The sequence below is a fragment of the Lutra lutra genome, chromosome 4, assembly GCF_902655055.1.
Source record: "Lutra lutra chromosome 4, mLutLut1.2, whole genome shotgun sequence".
Classification (NCBI taxonomy): Eukaryota; Metazoa; Chordata; class Mammalia; order Carnivora; family Mustelidae; genus Lutra; species Lutra lutra.
Genome location: NC_062281.1, coordinates 131,635,909 through 131,656,694, shown reverse-complemented (window position 1 = coordinate 131,656,694; position 20,786 = coordinate 131,635,909). Strand labels below are relative to the sequence as shown.

Here is a 20,786-nt window from a genome sequence, read left to right as displayed (position 1 = left end):
TTAATGATGTTTCTTTCTTCTTTCTTCCTTTCTTTCTTTCTTTCCTTCTTTCTTTTGTTCTTTCTTTTTCTTTCTTTCTTTCTTTCTTTCTTTTGTTCTTTCTTTCTTTCTTTCCTTCTTTCTTTTGTTCTTTCTTTCTTTCTTTCCTTCTTTCTTTCTTTCTTTTGTTCTTTCTTTCTTTCTTTCCTTCTTTCTTTTGTTCTTTCTTTCTTTTTCTTCCAGTAGATAGAGAAGCTGATGTTAGTGAGGTGCTCAAGTGCGAGATGGAGAGTTTTCAAGATCTCAAACTATAATACTGGCAATGTTGATGGTACCATGGATGAATTCAAACAACATTTGATAAATGACCAGGCACAGTCCTAGGTGAGGTGGAGAAAGGAACAAGACCTCTGCAGTAATTCATTTCAGTGAGAGAGACATAAATAAGCAGGTAACTGCAACGTAATGTGATTAAGTCTTCTTAATTGTTGAGGGAAAGGATAGTGCTTTATGGCATTCACGTTTTCTGCGTAGCTTATTACAGAGTTGTTCTTTGGACACTGGCTCCTCCAGATATAATATTCCTTTACTAACCAGAATATTTGATTAATCAAATTGTTCAATTCCCTGACCATACCTGAGTAACAGTTTATTTTATAGATCACGATCATATCATTAAAAAAACCCTCAATATTTACCACAGGGGAAAACTGTGCAATCAATCTTTTCTATAGTTAATGGCTAATTTATTTTATCTCACTTTAGCATTTTACTATCCTTTTCAATTTCCAGGAATTTAGAGGCCCCTTCTGACTTTAGAACTGAGTAAAGAGGGTTTATTTCTATGTGGTGCTGATTTTTTCACATAGGTGGTGGCAAAACTTTACTAAAATAAAAAGAACAAAGGTCACTAATAGATTCCTGTAAGTGTTTAGCTGGAAGAATGAGACACAGCAGGTATGGATTAAAACAATATTAGTAAAAATCAGTTACGGTATTAAAATGACCCAAATAATAATTCCTAATGAAGTAGTGGGTATTTCTTCACCTGATAATGAAATGATCTCCCCAAAATTTAGATTCACAACTCTGAGTAAACATACGATTAGAAATACTGTCAACATTGGGCTTTTAAAAAATCATTAAAATGTTACTAATATCTTATTTGCAGGTGTCCTTCGAGAATACTTCTCGTCCCTCTGCCTTCTCACATTCCTCAGAAAGTTAGAAACATAGTCCCGTCCTCTGATAGTGAACCCCCAGGCAGTGACTCTGATTTACAGCCTGTGGCTTAAATGCTTGTTTTTAACTCCCTGGGGATATTGGCCGCTAAGCCCTTTCCTCAAATACACCATCTCTTTCTTTCTGCCTGATTTCTTTCTCCTTCTCGAGCTGGGATTTGGGGCGGATTCCGTCTGCAGACTACAATGGGACAGTCCAGCACGCCGCCCCGACAGCTGTCTGTTCTTTCCTCAGCTCCGCGGATTCCTATTTTGCAGCTTTAGAGATGGCGCATTGAACTTGAGTTTGAAACAAAACTTTTTCCCAGATGGTGGGCCTGCCGCTCGGATGTTGATGGAGATGCCGCAGCATCCGAGAGTGCGGAGCCCTGGTCTCTCCCGGTCCGGCTCTGGGCTCCTGGCAAAGGGGGCGGAGAAGAGAGAGGAGAGGGCGGGGGTTGGGGGCGGAGGTCACCCGCGCTCTCCATCCCGCCCAGGCTGCGAGCGCCGCGGGGCGCTGAGCTACCCGAGGAGCCCAGCACGCCCGCAGGTTCCAGCTGGGAGAGCGCGCGGAGGGACGCGCGGCTGGGCCCAGCAGAGCCCGAGCGGGAGCGGGGGCGCGGCGCTGCGCTGCGCGGGAGGAGCCCGCGTTGGCGGCGGAGCGGAGCCCGGAGCACGATGGCACTCGGAACGGGGCGCCCTTCTCCCCGGAGAGCCCTACCGGCGGCCGGGGATGCCAAGGTAACCAGCCCTCCAGCGGCTGCTTTCCCACGGGTCGGCCTCGGGATGCTCCACCCCACCGAGGTGGAACCTCGCCCGGCTGCACTGGAGGTCACCTTAGTCTGAGCTTGGCAAGTTTGGACCAGATGCCCGAGCGGCGGAGCTAGTTCTGCTGACCCGAACTGATTCTGAGCTGCGCGCGTAGGGAGCGTGTAGAAAGGCTTCCCGGGGAGGGAATGGGACCACGGAGAGATCCCTGCCCGTCCGGTGGTTTCAGGCCGGGGACTCTGGGAGTCCCGCACCCGGGCCGGAGCAGGCATTTGGCGCCCCCCAGAGAGGGAGGGAAACCGGCCCCAGGGCGTTTGAGCAATAGCAGAAAGTTTCAGCAAGTTAGGTTTGGGAAGGATGTTGCAAGCAGAGGCTTAGAGGGGCCATGGGACAGTAAGGGCGAACTCTGAGCTCTAAGACCCGGAGCAGGAGCCGTCCTCGCGCAGGCCGGGCGGCTCGACTCCGGCCCGGCCCAAGAAAGGCTGGCTCGGTAATTCCCAGCCTCCCGGAAAGCTGCTCCGGGGAAACCTCAATCGAATTAGCTCGAGGCGTGTGGCTGTGGTCGTGGGTATGCAGGGTCTGTGACTCAGGCCTCGACACACCACGGAAAGAACGATAAACGTGTGAGACGTTGCTACCCTGCAGCTGTGACTTGGTCAACAGCATATAGGCAGATGTCTCGGGGAGCGCGACGAACTGCCTCCTTACTTACCGTGAGCCGGGATTTCTGCACCGGTGCTCGCTGGACCAGAGACGCTTCTTAGAGACTCACCCCTCGACCTTCCATGGGTCCCACTTGCGTGTGGTTTGCTGAAATTTGATCTAAATCGAACGGTTTTAGAACGTATTGAGAGAAGCCCCATTTAACATCAGTGAGCTTGCTGGTCCACTCTGTCCTCTTGAAGAAGATTGTCTCATCTTCCTGACAAACAGGTGGCTCACTTAAAGAATAATCTGCAGTTTGGGGACAAAGCCCATCCAAGAAAAAAGCAGAAACTCTAAATGTCACCTCGTTATTTAAATAGACGAGTATGCTTTTAAAAAACTTCATGGGGTTTAAATTGAATCTTGGTAGAGATTTTGTCAACTTTACAAGTTTTAAGGTGCCTGTGAGGCGTCAGGGGGAGATATTGGGGGTACCCATTTGCAGAGGGGCCACAGAGTGAACCGAAGGGGTCTCAATTTTGGCAGCTTCTTTACCTTGGAAGTGAAATGTGGAAAGGCAGGCAGATGTGTGCTGCTGTGGTATGATGCAACCTTGCTTATGATAGGCCAGATACATCTGAGTCCCACCACGGGGTGCTGGGGCGCGTCAGTCTTAAAAGCCAGATGAGCAGTTTATACTCCTCACACTTCCTGTCTTTATGCTACAGATGTCTGGACTGCAAGCCTGCACTGTGCTGAGAGAGAGATGACTTGAGTGGCCAGCATTTTTTTTTTTTTAAGCTCCACAACAATGTCTATGAACAATTCCAAACAGCCAGTATCTCCTGCAGCTGGGCTCCTTTCCAATACAACTTGCCAGACGGACAACTGGTTTTCGGTATTTTTTTCAATCATCTTCATGACAGTGGGAATTTTATCAAACAGCCTTGCCATTGCTATTCTCATGAAGGCCTATCAGAGATTTAGACAGAAGTCCAAGGCATCGTTTCTACTTTTGGCCAGTGCCCTGGTAATCACAGACTTCTTTGGCCACCTCATCAATGGAGCTATAGCAGTCTTTGTGTATGCTTCTGATAAAGACTGGATCCGCTTTGACCAGTCGAACATCCTTTGCAGTATTTTTGGTATCTGCATGGTATTCTCTGGTCTATGTCCGCTTTTTCTAGGCAGTGTGATGGCCATTGAGCGATGTATTGGAGTCACCAAGCCAATATTTCATTCTACGAAAATCACATCCAAACATGTGAAAATGATGTTGAGTGGAGTGTGCTTGTTTGCTGTTTTCATAGCTTTGCTACCCATCCTTGGGCATCGAAACTATAAAATTCAAGCATCGAGGACCTGGTGTTTCTACAAAACAGAGCACATCAAAGACTGGGAAGATAGGTTTTACCTTCTACTCTTTTCTTTTCTGGGGCTCTTAGCCCTTGGCGTTTCATTCTTGTGCAATGCCATCACAGGAATTACACTTTTAAGAGTTAAATTTAAAAGTCAGCAGCACAGACAAGGCAGGTCTCATCATTTTGAAATGGTCATCCAGCTCCTGGCTATTATGTGTGTCTCCTGCATTTGCTGGAGTCCATTTCTGGTAAGAGCCTAACATTTTGACAATTTCTGCTTTCTTTTGTTTTTCCCTGTTAAATATGAGGTTTGTTGTTTTTTTCAAAGTTGTGGTCTTGAGGCAGCACTGTTCAATCTTTTAAATGCTGGAGTTTATTCCTACTCAAAACTTACTTTAACACCCAGCTCTGGCTCAGGATTAAGCTATTTATGGTACACATGGTTATTTTCCTACAAGTCCTGAGTTGAAAGAAATGTCTTGCTAAACAATTCTAACTATAGTGTAACCTGCTTGCAGAAGAGGATAAAGTAATTTTAACAGAGCAACATAGTTTTAATATACTTAATAGGATTAGTGTCAAAATGAAAAAAACTGACCAACTATAATACAGTATTGTAATGGACTCAACTTAAGTCTTAGTAGAAGAAAGTCACACAGACTTTTAATTTATCTAAAAGGCATATTAGCTCCTGGGTTCTTCTAAACACACAGGACTAGGTCTTGGCTTACAAAGGGAGGTGATGAGTTGAGATAGTTGGAGAGTTGAGGTGAACTCTATGGATAGGTTAGGTGAAGAAATCACTAGTTCACCAACCCAAGAACAATGCTCATAGTTCAGGGAGAGGTGTGATTGGTAGGAAAACCAGGGATCATTCCCTTATCATTCCATTCCTTTAAGAAAAAAAATTTTTAAATGTAGCCAGTAGCTGTGTTTGATTTTTATTTGGAAATGAAAACTAAGGTTAAGGAATTAACAACAAACATCAGTCATTTATAGTATCTTCTAGATGGAAGAAAAAAATACATATGATTTTTAAGTATGGCCATAACTCCCTTCATCATTTTACTTTATGATGGGAAGAGTAACAACATGCCATGAATTAGAAAAAGAATCCTCCGTACACAGCTAGTGATGGCAGTAAAGATGATTTTCATTCCTTTTTCGGTACTGGTGAACAAATAGGCTAGAGATAGTAATACAGGGGAGCCACAGGTAGGGGAGATGAAGGTAGATGGAATGCACCCTTGCCTGGTCCTATAAAGGTGCTTGTTGCTGATGCAGTTTTCCTAAACCCCTAGCAGGCCCATGTCTAAACATTGTTGCTAGTGGAGTTTTAATAAACAATCTTGATGATCCTGATGCACAAGAAAGTTTGTGAGACCTGCTGTTACAGACAGATCCCCTGACAGCTGATTTTATTTTACAAAAGGATTGCTACTTTTTGAAGATTTCTTTATTCATATTATGTCCTCACAGTCTCAGTTTAGCTTTCTTGAATTGTCTTGAATTGGTCCTCGGAGCCCAAGCCCAGGGAGGCTAGGTTGGGTCTGTCAGTGGTAAGTCAACCTTTTGAGACCTGCCTGTTATCATTTTAGTAGGCCTGAGGTGAAACCAAGCCAGGATTTGATCTGTGCTCATAGTCTAGTTATTTGAACCTGAAGCAGAGAACAGTTCTGTCAATACTAGGAATCACTTCAGCGTTCATTCTTGAAGTTTAATTTATGCCACTTGACAAAGGGAATTCCCTTCAAAGGAGACTCCTTTTTTCCCCTTAAACTTTGAAATAGAGTAGCTTTTCCAAAATCAGAAGTGAGTGTGAGTAGCACTGAAATTAATTGAGGGTTAAAAAGAGAATATGAGGAAGGTGAGAAAAGAGGTACCTGAAAATAGTTAAAGAAACATTTTAAATGAAAGTCGTAGCTCTGGAGAGAACCTGAAAACAATGGGATACGGTGTGCAAGGAGAGACAGGTGGTCAGGGCAACCAAGGTGATCACTGGTGCTTTCGTTTCTGTTTGTTCTCAGTCACCTTTAAAATTCTGCTTAGTTATGGCTTTTGACTGAGAGAGAGGAGTGACAGATAGGTTGACTGCTGTGAGACTGTGGAAGGTAGCAAGATTTCATGCTCATCATGGATATTTTGAATTTATGTTTTTCTCTAATTTCTCTTCCTGAATTTTTGGTTTCCTTCACTGTTGAAATAGATATTACAATTTAGTTCCTATTTTGAACATATTTCTACTGGGAGCACAGTTTTATTTTTGTGCAACATTTTCCAGGTCTATGTTCTGTTTATGAATTATCAACACACCTATGACACCAGTGGATCAATATTTCTAAAATGCCTCTTAGCGTAAGAATTATTTCTCTGTTAGATGCATAATGGATATGCCACCGACACTTGCTGATGGATTGATATTTTATTTGAAGCATTCTTTGCATTCTTGGTTTCTCTTGTGAAGACTTAGGTCTTTATAGCAAATTCTGACTAAGAGATTCATAACTTCTGTGGTCCGGACACACGTGCCTTTGGCATTAGGGTAAGGCCACCAGTCAGCTCTAAATGGAACCCTAGTTAAAAAAAAAAACTCAGGTTTGGGAATGCCAAATAACACCCAGTGCTAGCATCTCATTTGAAATATTTCTCCATTTTTTTCCTTAAATGCTTAGGAAAAATTGCATGGGTGTTAATGACTGAGCCATCACTCTCCACCCTGTATTTTTAAAAACTAAGAAGTTTTAAAAATATCTCTGAAATCAAGCTTCTGGATTCCCATAGTTGTCCTATAATATTGATAGCTTCCCCCAATGCCCTACTTTACATCATGTGCCTTCTTTCTTTGATTGATGAATATAAATTGTTGGATTTATAATCTGGTTGAACATTTGTGCCCAATTTTTGACTTATTTTCACTGTCAGTTTCAAGCCTCAAACTGGAACAAAGTTACAGGTGCACACACTAAGTGGAACAAATAATGCAGATGACAGTGGTTGTGCTTGTTAAGATTCACTGTGTTGAAACTTGGCAATAGTGGCATAATTTCTAAAACTATTTAAATTTGTAGCTGATGACAAAGGGAATGCTTTATTAATTTCAATGATCTAGTTCAACCAATACACAGGTGAGATGATCATGTTGTTTGAGTTTTCTCTTCCTCTATTTAGTAGACTTTATTTTTTCTTGAGTAGTTTTAGGTTTACAGGGAAATGAGTGAAAAGCACAGATTTTACATTTACATTTACATTCTCTCATGTTCCCCCTGACCTCTTTGTTACCCTTCCTTATTAGTAAGTCCTCCTTTGGTGTGGTACATTTATCACAATTCATGCCCCATTCTTACTGACTGAAGTCTGTAGTGTTTTTCCATAATGTTGTACATTGTGTGAGCTTGGATAAATTAATATGGACATGTGTCCATCATTGGAGTATCATACAGAATAATTTCATTGCCCTAAAATCCCCTCTAGTGTTTTTTAAAAATTTTTTAAATATAATGTATTATTTTTCCAAAGGAGGAAGTGTGTGTTTTCAGGAATTAAGATTTAGAAATGTAGTACAAATGTAATATTAATTTAAACTATAGCTCAATAAAATTTAAACTTTTATAATATCTGGATTTTATAGTTTTAAACCTGGGGACTCATATAAATTCATTCAATTATAATCCCAACTGAAAAATACAGGAAACTACAAGGGTCACTGACTAGTTTACAATTTCATTTAGCAACAGATTAATACAATAATCTTTAAGAGACAAATGGCAACTATACAATTGTCTTCTGTGTATCCTAAGTGAGTCCCCATTCCTTAATAAGTAAATCTTGAAGACATTCTTTTGATGTTTCTAGGGTGAGGGGAAAAAAGCCCGTTTATCAGCCCTTCAAGAAACATTTTCTTGATATTATTTTTGTTTTTATACAAGTAATTATTCTTTTTAATGATCCGTTCTAGAATACGTAACCCTGAAAGAAACTTATTATTATTGCTATGCTTATTTCATCAGTTTAGCAGAGCGATAAATAGTTGTTGACTGGTTGACTGTAACTTTAGTATGAATGTCCAGAGATTGCAAATGATTGACCAGAATGTGGATTCTCGGTTTTGTAGGTAAGAGTTAATTAGGCAAATGCTGAAACCAAATGGTAATTTTTAATCTGTTCCCTAAGTCAGCACCTGTAGACACTATTAAACTTCAGCAATCTTTTACTAGAAGGACATACATTTGTTCACTTTTACTTCAGGGGCAGAGGGTAATTTTGATTTGGGAAAAGAAGAGTAAAGCCTATGAAAAGTAAATAGATTTCTTATGTAGATGAGTTTATCCAAGAAATGTGTTCCCTTGCATATATAAAATTTGAACTTGATTTTTTTTTAAGATTATTTACTCCTAATGCTAGTGTTTCTAGCCAGTGTAGTTAAACATTTAGTCACTAAGATGTTGTCAGCGATAATTAAAAACGTTGGGTAGCCGATTGAAGTTTGACTGAATTACTACAGGTATTGGCATCCAAATGAACAGGTCTTAGAGGGCTTATGGCAAATGATGAGAGCCTTGCTCTTGGGGAATTTACCCTCCTAAAGGAAGCTGCCTTGACCATGGCTCCCCCCTTTTGGTCACTCTGTGTGCAGTAATGGGTAGATGTGGGGATACAAAATCTCTTTCCTACAGCTTAGCACAGTCTATCAGAAGTCCAGTCATTTATACATTATCAAAATGTAAACTATATTACAGATAGGTGTGATTTGATGAACATATTGAGCTACATACAGACCTTTGGAGTTGAATTCCTTTGCGTTTATTATCTCACTCCATGAAAGTGTATGGTGTAAGATTGGTTCAGCAAACGTCAATTAAAAGAGACATTGCTAAGTTGAGAATTTTCGTAAAATTCTGTTGCTTTAGATGTGTATAGTGGTTGGAATACTTTTGGTATTTTAAGTTAATTTACTCTTGGCAAAACAAGATTTCCTGTTTTTAAGGCAAAAGAGTTATAAAAATGCCCAAAGATACCATAGACATTGGGAGGGCACTTAAAAACATTGCTTGAATGATTCAAAAGTAAATGAATCAGAAACATGTGGATTAGATTTATACCCTCTTGGACATAGAAATCTTCTGGCTTAATGTGTCTTGAGGTTTTTATTAAGCTCCAAAACATTTAAAGAACAATTCAAGATGTTAATGTGCCCAGAATCTCTCAAGGTTGCCAGTTTTAACTTTGTTTAGTTTTTCTTACTTACTTATTTGACAGAGAGAGAGAAAGAGTGAGCGCACAAGCAGGAGGAGCAGCACAGGGAGAGGGAGAAGCAGGCTTCTCACTGAGCAGGGAGCCTAATGCGGGGTTTGATCCCAGGACCCCAGGATTATGACATGAGCTGAAGGCAGATGCTTAACTAACTGAGCCATCCAGGCGCTCCAACTTTGTTTAGCCTTATCCTTACAGGAGGTATATAAAATAACTTCCATTGTATTTGCTTTGGAAGGCATTTCTAGCCACACCAAATTTTACCTGGTACATCAATGCCATTTTTCTATATTTAGAGAAGACTTCACCCAATAGGAGAAAATGATCTTTTCACATTTGCAAGTATTACTTTTCAAAGCTTGTGTAAACCTGTCTTTCTGTCCATCCTCTCCTGAGTGTAAAGATGGTAATGCCACAGAAGAGTGGGTATAATTGTGGTTTCATACAGACAGGGAGGCTGTTTTTTCTCACTCCTCCTGATGGTAGAACACCACCATGGAGTAGCTGTAGTGTGATGATGAGGAGACAGAATCAATTGAGTAACATAAAAGGATTTATTTTAGATTTTGTGCACAGTTCCAAATCTAGCCTTCTCTTTAAGATGCTGTAATTATTCAAGTACAGGCAGGGAGATAGGGTCCTATCCCAACCACCTCTTGGCTATAACAGGGAGTGACTCTAAGCCAATTTTTTTTTACCTCTGTGAACTGATTATAATACTACGACTTACCTAAAAGTACTATCAGAAAAAATGATCTGACCTCCCTACATCTCATAATACAATAGGTGGCCAGTAGTAAATCTAAAATCCAAAATCCTCAAAAAGTCTATTGCTTTTACCACTACCCACCATCTCAATTAGAAAATCAGTCATCTGTGTTTAGTCTGGTGTTTACCGTGTCCTCCTCTATTAAGAAGGTTTGGTTGCTGTGGAAAGGAGCAGAGGGAGCTTGAAGCTTCAGAAAAGTTTTCTTGGACATTTCCACCTGAAGTTTCGGGTACCCTTCCTTATTTCACTGTCTCGCCAGTAATAAAGATGTTGTCTACAGATCTGCATAATATGAATTCAAATACTCCAATATTTTATGATGATAATCATTCATAAGGTATTAATCTATAAATTACTGGGATCAGGTTAAAATTAGCTCCCATTTATTGAGACTGTTACATATACTGCGCTATGCTTGGGTTGTGAGTAGTTCCAAGGAGTGAGATAATGCTCTTCCCTCAAAGAGCTTGTAACTTAGTGGAAGTGAAAGGCATACCCTGTCTGAGAGCTAAGAAGAATCCTGTTTATTCCACCTCCTGGCTCTGTGACAATAACCACTCTGTGCCTGTCTCTTCATATGTAAGATGAGTATTGTAATGGTTCATTGGGTTGTTGGGAGGACTAAATAAATTCATATATGTAAGTTAAAATAGTGCCTGACATAGTATCATATGTGTCAGTGATTATACATTATCATCTTTGTCGCTGTTACTATTAAATATTACTGCAGCCAGACAATACCTTTGTCAATGAGACAATTGAAGGCACTTTTTAATTAGTTATTAAAGGAGTAATGGATGCTCTAGTAGATGGCAGTCCCTTCTGATTTGGTGGCCCACAATTATTACTTGTCTATAGGTTTGACAAATATTTATTGAGCACCCTACTATTGTGCAAGGCAGTGTTTTAGATACTGCAGTAACAATCACCGATTTAAGTGTTCACAATATCTATGCTGTAAGAAACGATACTCCTAGAAGACAAGGGAAGGCATGTGTAGGAAATTGAAATACGAAGATATTTGATTACATTTATGTTATAAGAGAATAACAGGTATTCTCTTGTGAATATATGTGGATGAGATGACTTTTGATAACATAAAAGTGAAAAATTTCTGTAGTACATTATTTAGGAGGAAAAATTACTGGAAATAAATGGGATCCTAAGTGAAGTAATGTAAAAACCAAGGAGTAAAGAGATAATAATGTATATAATTCCTAGAGATACAAAAATGTACGAATAAGAAACTTAGTATTTAGGACAGACTTTTACCATATTAGAACACAGCAGGTCATGATAAATTAATATTAAAAGCTAGGAGAATTTTCAAATAATGACACATGAGTAGCAGAAAAATTAAATCATAAGATAAGATAATTTAATAATTCAAATCAGTATTTTGTACTGTCTATTGGTAAGAAAAGTGACTCAGGATATAGAACAGAAATAAATGTGGGTGAAATGAAGCATTACAAGAACCACCAAGTCTTTCCAAGAATTTATTTAAGAAAGTGCTGGAAAGGACTGAAAATAGAGAAAAACAGATTACCATAAACATTGATAATAGAAATGAAGAAAATAAAATCACTTATGCTTAGATGTACTTGCTAATTTACTCATTGATTTACTCATTTGGCAGACTTCTGCTGGGTAGAACGTTCGGTGTCTCTCTAGGTGGACAGTGAAGCAGAGACAGAGTCTTGACCTGGGAAAATATTCCTGAGGCCCCTTCTAGCAATCATCCTTTTAGCTTCTTCATTTTATCCATGGTCTTTGCACTCCTCTCCAACCCCTAATTCATACTCTTCCTTCTCTTTCTACTTTTATTTTTTAAATTTTAATTTTTTAAAAAATTTTTGAGAGAAGGAGAGAGAAGAGGAGGGCAGAGGGAGAGGAAAAGAAAGACTTTTAAGTGAGCTCCATCTCACAACCCTGAGATCATAGCTTGAGCCGAAATTAAGAGTGGATGCTTAACCAACTGAGCCATCCAGGTGCCCCTCTCTTTCCACTTTTAAGGTGGAATAAATATAACTGTTTGCATATTTTGGCCTTGTCTGGGAGCAGGGCAAAGTGTTAATTGCTGTATGAATTTCTTTAGTAAATAGTGGAGGAAAACAAGGAAAATAAAACCCACAGGAATGCCCAGGAAGGACTGGGAGACATCCAGGAGTGGAGAGCAGGGAGGAGCAGGGACAAGGCAAGGACGGAAGTGGAAAGCAGGAAGCCAGGGGTAGGAGTAGCACGTGAGGAGAGAGACACTCCTGTGTCCTAGGAACTGCACTGGAAAGGAAGGCCTCTCTTTATTTCCATAGGTATCTTTTCCTTACTAAGGAACATTAAATTTGTGTATCCTGTCCTCTCGATCTACTTTAAAAAATGCAATGTTTTCTCTAAGTAGAAAATTGTATTGTTAAAAAGATACAGTAAACTACACATTCAAATTAGGAAAAATATCTTCCAAATCCCACTCTTTAGAGATTACCACTATTAGCATTCTGAGTGCATACTTTTACTCATCTGATAGGGAAAATATATTGGTTTAATTTCTTTGATTAATAGAATAAACTTTCTTTTTCTTATATAATTGGGCATTATCTTCTTTTTTTGTGAATACGTAGGTTTCTGTAAATGATTTTCAAGAACTCTTTGGATAACAAAGAACAGATAATGCTAATATATAAAAACAGCTATAAAATCAGTTGTTATAAAAGCAATTGTTTTTCCATGTTCATTGTTAGCCTTTTTATTTAGTATTTTAATTTATAAAAGTAGTGAATGAATCAATAAGTTTTTTTGTGGTTACTGCTTTCATGTTCAAAAATACTTTTCTCAGGCTGAGATGATATTGGTATTTCTCTCTTTTTTCCTAGCACTTTTGCTTTTTCATTTTTTGTATTTATGTTTTTAATATATTTATAGTTTATTTTGTTTGCAAGTTAATAATACGAATATTCTTTTGAATGGTTAGCTAGCTGGCCCAAAATAGTTTATTGAATGATCTTTCTGTAACTCTTTAAAATTCTACCCTTTGTATGTATGAAATTGTTAAGTGTGTTTGGCTCTTTCTGGACCTTTTTTTTTTTTTTTTTAAAGATTTTATTTATTTATTTGACAGACAGAGATCACAAGTAGGCAGAGAGGTAGGCAGAGAGAGAGAGGAGGAAGCAGGCTCCCCACTGAGCAGAGAGCCTGATGCGGGTCTGGATCCTAGGACCCTGGGATCATGACCTGAGCCGAAGGCAGAAGCTTTAACCCACTGAGCCACCCAGGCACCTCTCTTTCTGGACCTTTTATTTCACCCTACTGATCTGTCTTTAACTTTATGTACAACTACCATCTTCTTCACATTTTATTTAGACGTGCATTCAGTCTGTCAGTTACAATGTAGAGTGTTCCCTTTCATGACCATGCTTTCCCATAACTGAAATCATTTTTTGAGTAATAATTTATTTTTATTGTGACAAAATTCACACAACATAAAATTCATGATTTAACCATTTTAAAGGGTACAATTCCATGACGCTTTTTACATTCAAAATGTTGTGTAACCATCACCACTATCTTGTCTAGAACATTTTCATCATCCTAAAAGGAAACCCCACACTCATTAAGCAATCATCCCCCATTCCCTGCTTCCCACTCCCTGAGGTCCCTGGCAACCACTAGTCTCTTGTCTTTATGGATTTGCTTATGTTGGATATTTCATATAAATGGAATCTTAAAATATGTGGCCTTTTGTGTTTGGCTTCTTTCACTTAGCATAATGTTTTCAAGGTTCATGTATGTAGTGGTATGTATCCGTACATCATTCTTTTTTTTTGTAGTTGAATAATATTCATTTCTATGGATACAGCTCATTTGTTTATATACTCATTAGTTGATGGACATTTGGGTTGTTTCCACCTTTGGCTATTGTGAAAAGTGCTGTTATGAACATTTGTATACAAGGTTTTGTTTGAACACTGTTTTCAGTTCTTGTGGGTGTATAACTAGGAGTGAAGTTTGCTGGGTCACATAGTAATATTATGTTTAGCTTTTTGTGGTAACACCAATCTGCTTTCCATGATGGCTGCACCATTATACCTTCCAATCAGCAATGTATGAGGGTTCCAATATCTCTTTATTTTTGCCAACACTTATTTTCTTCTGGAACATATTTTGTATTATGGCTGTTTCAGTGGATATCCAGTGGTAGTTCATTATAGTTTTGATTTGCATTTCCTTTCTGACTAATGATGTTGAGCGTTTGTGTATTTTGCAGGGAGGTCTTTTGTGCATATTTTTATATATAAAAAAGTTATATGGGTCTATAATTTCCTTCTTTTATTGTATTCTGCTTTTAATATTAGAATTGTGCTAGTTTAAAAAAACAAATGGGAAATTCTATCTCTATGTACTTCAATAATTTAAATAATGTGGATGTGAGCTGTTTTGTGATGATTTGGCATCATTTCAGTGTTTTTTGATAGAGTTTTAGAGTTTTTTTTTCTTTCTTTCAAGATTTTATTTATATTCAAGTTAGTTCACATATAGTGCAGTATTAGTTTCAGGAGTAGAATTTAGTGATTCATCAGTTGCATTTAACACCCAGTGCTCATTCCATCAAGTGCCCTCCTTAATACCCATCATCTAATTACCCCACCCCCCATACACTTCCCCTCCAGCAACCCCCAGTTTGTTCCTTATATTTAAGAGTCTCTTATGGTTTGCCTCTCTCTCTGTCTTTATCTTATTTGATTTTTCCTTCCTTTCCCCTATGTTCGTCTGTTTTGTTTCTTAAATTCCACAAATGAGTGAAATCATATGGTGTCTGTCTTTCTCTGACACATTTTGCTTAGTGTGATATACTCTAGTTCCACCCATGTCATTGGAAATGGCAAGATTTCATTCTTTTTGATTGTTGGCTAATATTCCACCATATATTCCATTATATATATGCACACCACATCTTCTTTATCCGTTCATCAGTTGAGGGGTATTTGGGCTCTTTCCATGTTTTGGCTATTGTGGATAGTGCTGCTATAAACATTGGGGTACATGTGCCTCAGAGTTTTATTTTCTGATTTTTGGTTTGAGTTTTCTACTTTGTCTTGAGCCAACATTGATATTTTAGTATAATTTAACCAGTTTCATTGAGAGTATGAATTTAGTATCACATTTTTTACTGAGAATTTATAATTGAAGATATTATTACTTATTAATTTATATTTATCATGCATATAAAATTAAGTATACATTTATATCTGTTTATTTTATCAATATTTTTATAATATTTGCATTTTTTTCTTTTTAAATTAAGATTTTTATTTATTTATTTATTTATTTTTAAGATTTTATTTATTTATTTGACAGAGAGAAATCACAAGTAGGCAGAGAGGCAGGCAGAGAGAGAGAGGAGGAAGCAGGCTCCCTGCTGAGCAGAAAGCCCGATGCGGGGCTCGAACCCAGGACCTGGGATCATGACCTGAGCCGAAGGCAGCGGCTTAACCCACTGAGCCACCCAGGCGCCCTCTAAATTAAGATTTTTAGAGGGCTGTCTGGTTTAACCCACCGAGCCACCCAGGTGCCCCGAGAGCTGTCTGGTTTAATAGTTTAAAAATTTCTTATACCAACTTGTAAATCTTAATGTTTTCAAATTAGTTAACTTCTTACTATAAGATTCTTTAAATGCTTCTTGGTCACTTTTAAACAATCTGTGTTCTTTTTCTTTCAGTGATAAAGTTCAATACATAGGTATTGAATCAAGATTATTATTTATAAAATTCTATTTTCTTATTTTTCTTAAGATAAGCAATTATTATTACAGTAAGAGCAATAGACTTTTTGAATATTCAGGATTCCATTGTGCATTTACTATTATTGATGCAGTCTAAGGAACTTTTAGTGCCATTCTTATGATTAGAATACAGTATCATCATAACATTCAAACAAAATGGGTAGAATTTTTTTTCCCCTCTCTGTCATACTCCCATACCTCTTGGTTGGGCTCCAGAATTCTGACATTGAAAAAAAAAAATGTGAGAAGTACATTTTCTTCTTATATTTGGCTACTAGTATTTTGATAGCAGCTTTAGTTTTGCTGATACAGGAAGTATGAAGTTAAACCAGAAGGGAATGGAAGAACATGGTTAAATTTGCAGCTCAGAAAGCAGATTGATTCTGATTAGTTCTAGGAATTTGCTCCTGACAACCCTGGTCATCAGCATCTATAATTGGGCTATCCTTCATCCAGTTCTGCTTGAGGTTTCCATTTAGAATTGGCCAACACCTGTGCACCAAGAAGAAACTTCGGAGAATGTTCCAGCAACCTAGCATGCTCTCTGGGTCTGTTGACACTACAGATGCATTCTTTGGAGAAAAGCTGGACTAGAACTGCATATAGAAAGAAAGAACTGTGTGAATGCCTTCTTACTCCTTGTTTCCTAACATAAAAGTTTGTTTCCAAATTGCAACACAAAAGTAGCAGCAGATATGTTTATCATTATGCTTTGTTCATTGGGTGCATGGAGAATTAGTTTCTGATATAGTTTAACCTTTATGTGCTTTTATAACTACATATTTTTGCCACAGACACTTGCAGTATTTCTCTCGTACACTATTTCTGAATTGAAAAACTACCTGAAATACTGAAAAAATTTTTAAAGTTCCAGAGTCTTTTTTTTTTTTTTTAAAGATTTTAATTTTATTTATTTGACCGACAGAGATCACAAGTAGGCAGAGAGGCAGGCAGAGAGAGAGGAGGAAGCAGGCTCCCCACTGAGCAGAGAGCCTGATGCGGGTCTGGATCCCAGGACCCTGGGATCATGACCTGAGCCGAAGGCCAGAGGCTTTAACCCACGGAACCACCCAGGAGCCCCAGTTCCAGAGTCTTAATAAACTTTGATAGTGTGAGGGGGTTTTGAAATGATTCTAAGTGTGTGGTGATTCTTTTCTCTCCTGAAAAGTCCAAAGACAGCTAAGGCAGACTGTTTCTTATTTCAAAGGAGTATGAAGAATTGCTGAGAAAAGACAAAAGAAGAAACATACCAAGCAGTTCTAAATGCATGGCAGTTGGAAGACATCTTAGTTATTTTAGTTCATCCCTCAAAGCTTATAGCAGGCTGATCTGTGGATACAGGTGCTGAAGCCAGTTTGCTAAATGCTCTCCTGGATGTTGGCAAATCCGGTAGTCTCTCTAGGAATAATTTCCTCTGTGTGCTATTGACCTTCTCCTAATTGCATGCTTTAGGTTTATCTGTATAAGCTAAATGATAGTAATACAAAGCCATTCTGCTTATTTAGATAGTTTCAGATTGATGTGGATTTCCACACGGTCCATTTAGCACACCATTTATATTTGGCTGGAAAGATGAATGGATAAACTCTTTTACCTATATTGGCGCCCTTGCCTCTAACACCTCCCCGCCCCCCTGCCATGTATGAATTAACTTTAGGATGTAAGCCACAGTGTTGGTGCTATCCTTCTTTTGAATTTCTTGGTTTGTTTTATATGGTTGCCAAAATCTCAAGTTCAAACCTGCCTGACTCGCGCAGAGATTATTTATCTGCAGAAGAGTATAAAAAGACAACTAAGCAGTCAATTAAAAATCATGCCTCACAGTGAATTCTGAGGGATGCCCTGTGTATTCAGGTACTGAGCAAAATAATAGAACCCAAAGAGTCCTGAGGAATTTCTGCTCCCCTCCCTTCCCTACCCCCTTCCCTGCTCAGGCCAAAACACTAAAAAATGTTTTAGCTTGAAAGTGGGAGATCTCTACTTTGGAACTACCTTCATTTTTCCTGTCTGTTGAAGGCCCCTCTTTGTGGTGGATGGAGGAACAAATGCAGCCTTAGGCCTTCCTGCACAGTGACAGACGTACTCTCCCACCCAGCCTGAGGAGGGGAGGGAGGGATGAATGTGCTGTGGCTTTAGTAATAGGTACATACTGTTCATTGAATATTGTTTTATAATTAAAGTCAGAATGCTCATATACAAAGGCTAATTGAGTAACTGAGTATTTTCCTTTCAAACTGGCTTGAAGAAAGGCTGTTTCGTAAAAAAACTGCCAAAGTTACATAGTTTAGCATGAAGTGTAGTCAAATGTGTGTGTGCCTGGTGGCTAAAATGATCTCTGTAGGAATATGTTACTGTAGCACATTACACTGATTCAAATCTGATTTTCTTTTTATTAGAGGAATTATAATTCTGAAATTCATTGTTTTGTTTACATTTGTAATAATTTTCCCCATGAGACCCATTCTGATTATTCTAGTCCACATTTGTCTCTCTTTCTATGGATAAAATACAGCATCTAATTCTATATAATCATAAAATTCCCACTGTTTGCTTTGTGATTGTCTAATCTCTTAACTGGATAGGGAGCTCATTAGTGACAGAGTCAATGTCATGTGTTTCTGCTCTGTTTCCTGTGATGTCTGGTATACTTCTTGGAAAGTCTCAAGGAAAATGCAGCTCATCTTTAGAATTCTTTAATCACAAATGAAATTACTGATGAAACAACATCTTTATAGCTATGGTTATTAAATACATATCAATGTCACATAAGGATTTCATTTTTTAAATGTTATTTAAAAAAACGAGTTAAGTTTTGGAAATATAATTATACAACTCTAATTGTGATGATCATTTTATTTTATTTCATTTTATTTTAAAAATATTTTATTTATTTATTTGGCACAGAGATAGAGAGAGAGCTCAAGTAAGCAGAGTGGCAGGCAGAAGGAGAGAGAGAAGCAGGCTCCCTGCTGAGCAGGGAGCCCATGCAGGGCTCGATCCCATGACCCTGGAATCCTGATCCGAGCCTAAGGCAGCTGCTTAGCCAACTGAGCCACTCATGATGATCATTTTAAATGTAAAGTTCATTCTTGCTTAGAAATTTTGTTTTGTAGTATAAGGATTAATTAATTTAAAAATTTCATCGGTAACTCCTACAATATTCCAGACACAATGCTCTCAGTATTCTACCAATCTTAACCCATTGAAACCTTATTATATTTTCACTTGCGTATTTTCTAAGACATGACTCTGCATGTGCAGTGGGTTCACCCAAAGGATGCAATCATAGAAGTCTTGATGTTACTTGCATTTAGGATCCAAAGCAGTTACACAACTGCCTTGGTTGTGCATTATAACTGAAATTTTAGTTAAAATCAAAATGTCTTCAGATTTAAGTCAAGATTCGTGAGAAAGAGCTCTGATAGGAAGACCATTCAAAGACATTAAAGTGATGTCCTTAATGTCTTAATGTCTCTACTTGATTTGTGGAGAAAACATAAACATGATTAAAAGGAGGATTATTTTTGTACTGACATAGACCTAATTGAAAGTAAATCTTTGAACAAATTTGCTAAAAAGACTGCCTTCAAAAAATTGAAAAAAACTTTTTTTTCTTCTCTTCTCCCTTCTAGAGCATTGACAATGTCCTTAGTCTCCTACCTGCCCCTGTCCCCAACCTAAAGGCATCCTAATTTATCTGTGTAAATTAAAAATTCCAAATGAAAACAAATATGGTAGCTTTGTTAGTTGATATTGAGTATTAAAAATAACCTGGATTTTGGCAGAAATTTTTTACCCTTTGAGAAGTGTTCTTTTTCTTCTCTTCTGTCATTGAAAGGGTAAAGCCCCTTCCAGGAGAAAGAAATCTTTGCTGAATGTTTGAGGGACCAGTGAGGCTTTGATTAAAACCAGAGGGTGACATGAAGATTACAACAAAACAAACTTTTATGTTGAAAATATGTTCGTCTTTCACTGAACAGCCTGTTTATTCCAAATGTCTTGCAAAACCTGATGGTTTTGGTATCAGGACACTACTGTTTGCAATCATACCCAGGCATGTTTGTAGCCGGAGAATGCCATAGTCCTTGATTTTTGAAGAGAGCCAAAGATACGGCCTTCGTGAGAATTTGCTATAAAAGAGTAATTAAAACACATCTATAAATATAATATGTTTAGAAATGCTCATTCATTTATTCAATAAATATTTTTCTTAGTGCCTTCCAAGTGTCACATACTGCTCCGGATATGAGGCTATGGTGCTGGACATGACAAGTGATATTCCCTCTCTCATGAAGGTTATATTCTTTTGCAGTGGTGGTTGCCAAAGGTTAGGGGCTGTTTGGAGAGAGAGAGAGAAAGAGGGAGAGATAATAAGTATATAAATTATTGCGATGATTTTAAATAGTGGTAAGTCCTGTCACTGAAGTGGGGGCTAGGACTCTTAGGTTGGATGGTTAAGGAAGGCCTCGCTCTGAGGTTAGCCCTGAGTGAAAAAAAGGAGCCAGGAATTGGGAGATATGTGGGCATGGTGGTCAGGCAGGGGGAACAGTCAGCACAAAAACCCAGTGGTGGGGTTGAGCTGTTGTAATGAGGGACAAAACAAAGGCCATTCCCTGGACCAAGGGAGCGCTGGTGAAGGTGGTAGGATTTGAGGATGGAGACGAAGGCAGGGGTCAGATTGTCTTATGGACCATGTTGGCTTTAGATTGAAATTCAGTGGGAAACCTTTGGAGAGGTTTTTTTTTGTTGTTGTTGTTGCTTTTTAAGATTTTTATTTATTTATTTGACAGAGACAGTGAGAGAGGAATACAAATGGGGGGCAGCAGAGGGACAGGAAGAAGCAGGCTCCCTGCTGAGCAAGGAGCCCAATGTGTGGCTCGATTCCAGGACCTGAGATCATGACCTAAGCCGAAGGCAGATGCTTAATGACTAAGCCACCTGGGTGTCCCCTTTGGAGAGTTTCTTAACAAGGGAAAGGTATGATCTGACACATGGTTTAAAAAGATGACTTCGGCTGC

General features: G+C 38.6%; 1 protein-coding gene across 2 annotated transcripts in view; it reads left to right on the top strand.

The window, feature by feature from the left end:
* Positions 1-374: 374 nt before the first annotated feature.
* PTGFR (prostaglandin F receptor) overlaps positions 375-20,786 on the top strand; it is a 49,884-nt gene continuing 29,472 nt past the window's right edge. Inside the window, exons 1-2 of one of the 2 annotated variants that reach the window (XM_047728369.1) lie at positions 375-430; positions 3,341-4,221. In XM_047728369.1, the coding sequence (XP_047584325.1) occupies positions 3,424-4,221 (798 nt within the window). In that variant the 5' untranslated portion in view covers positions 375-430; positions 3,341-3,423. Of the gene's footprint in view, positions 431-1,716; positions 1,941-3,340; positions 4,222-20,786 lie in introns of those variants that run through there. The other variant, XM_047728368.1, reaches the window with a different exon arrangement.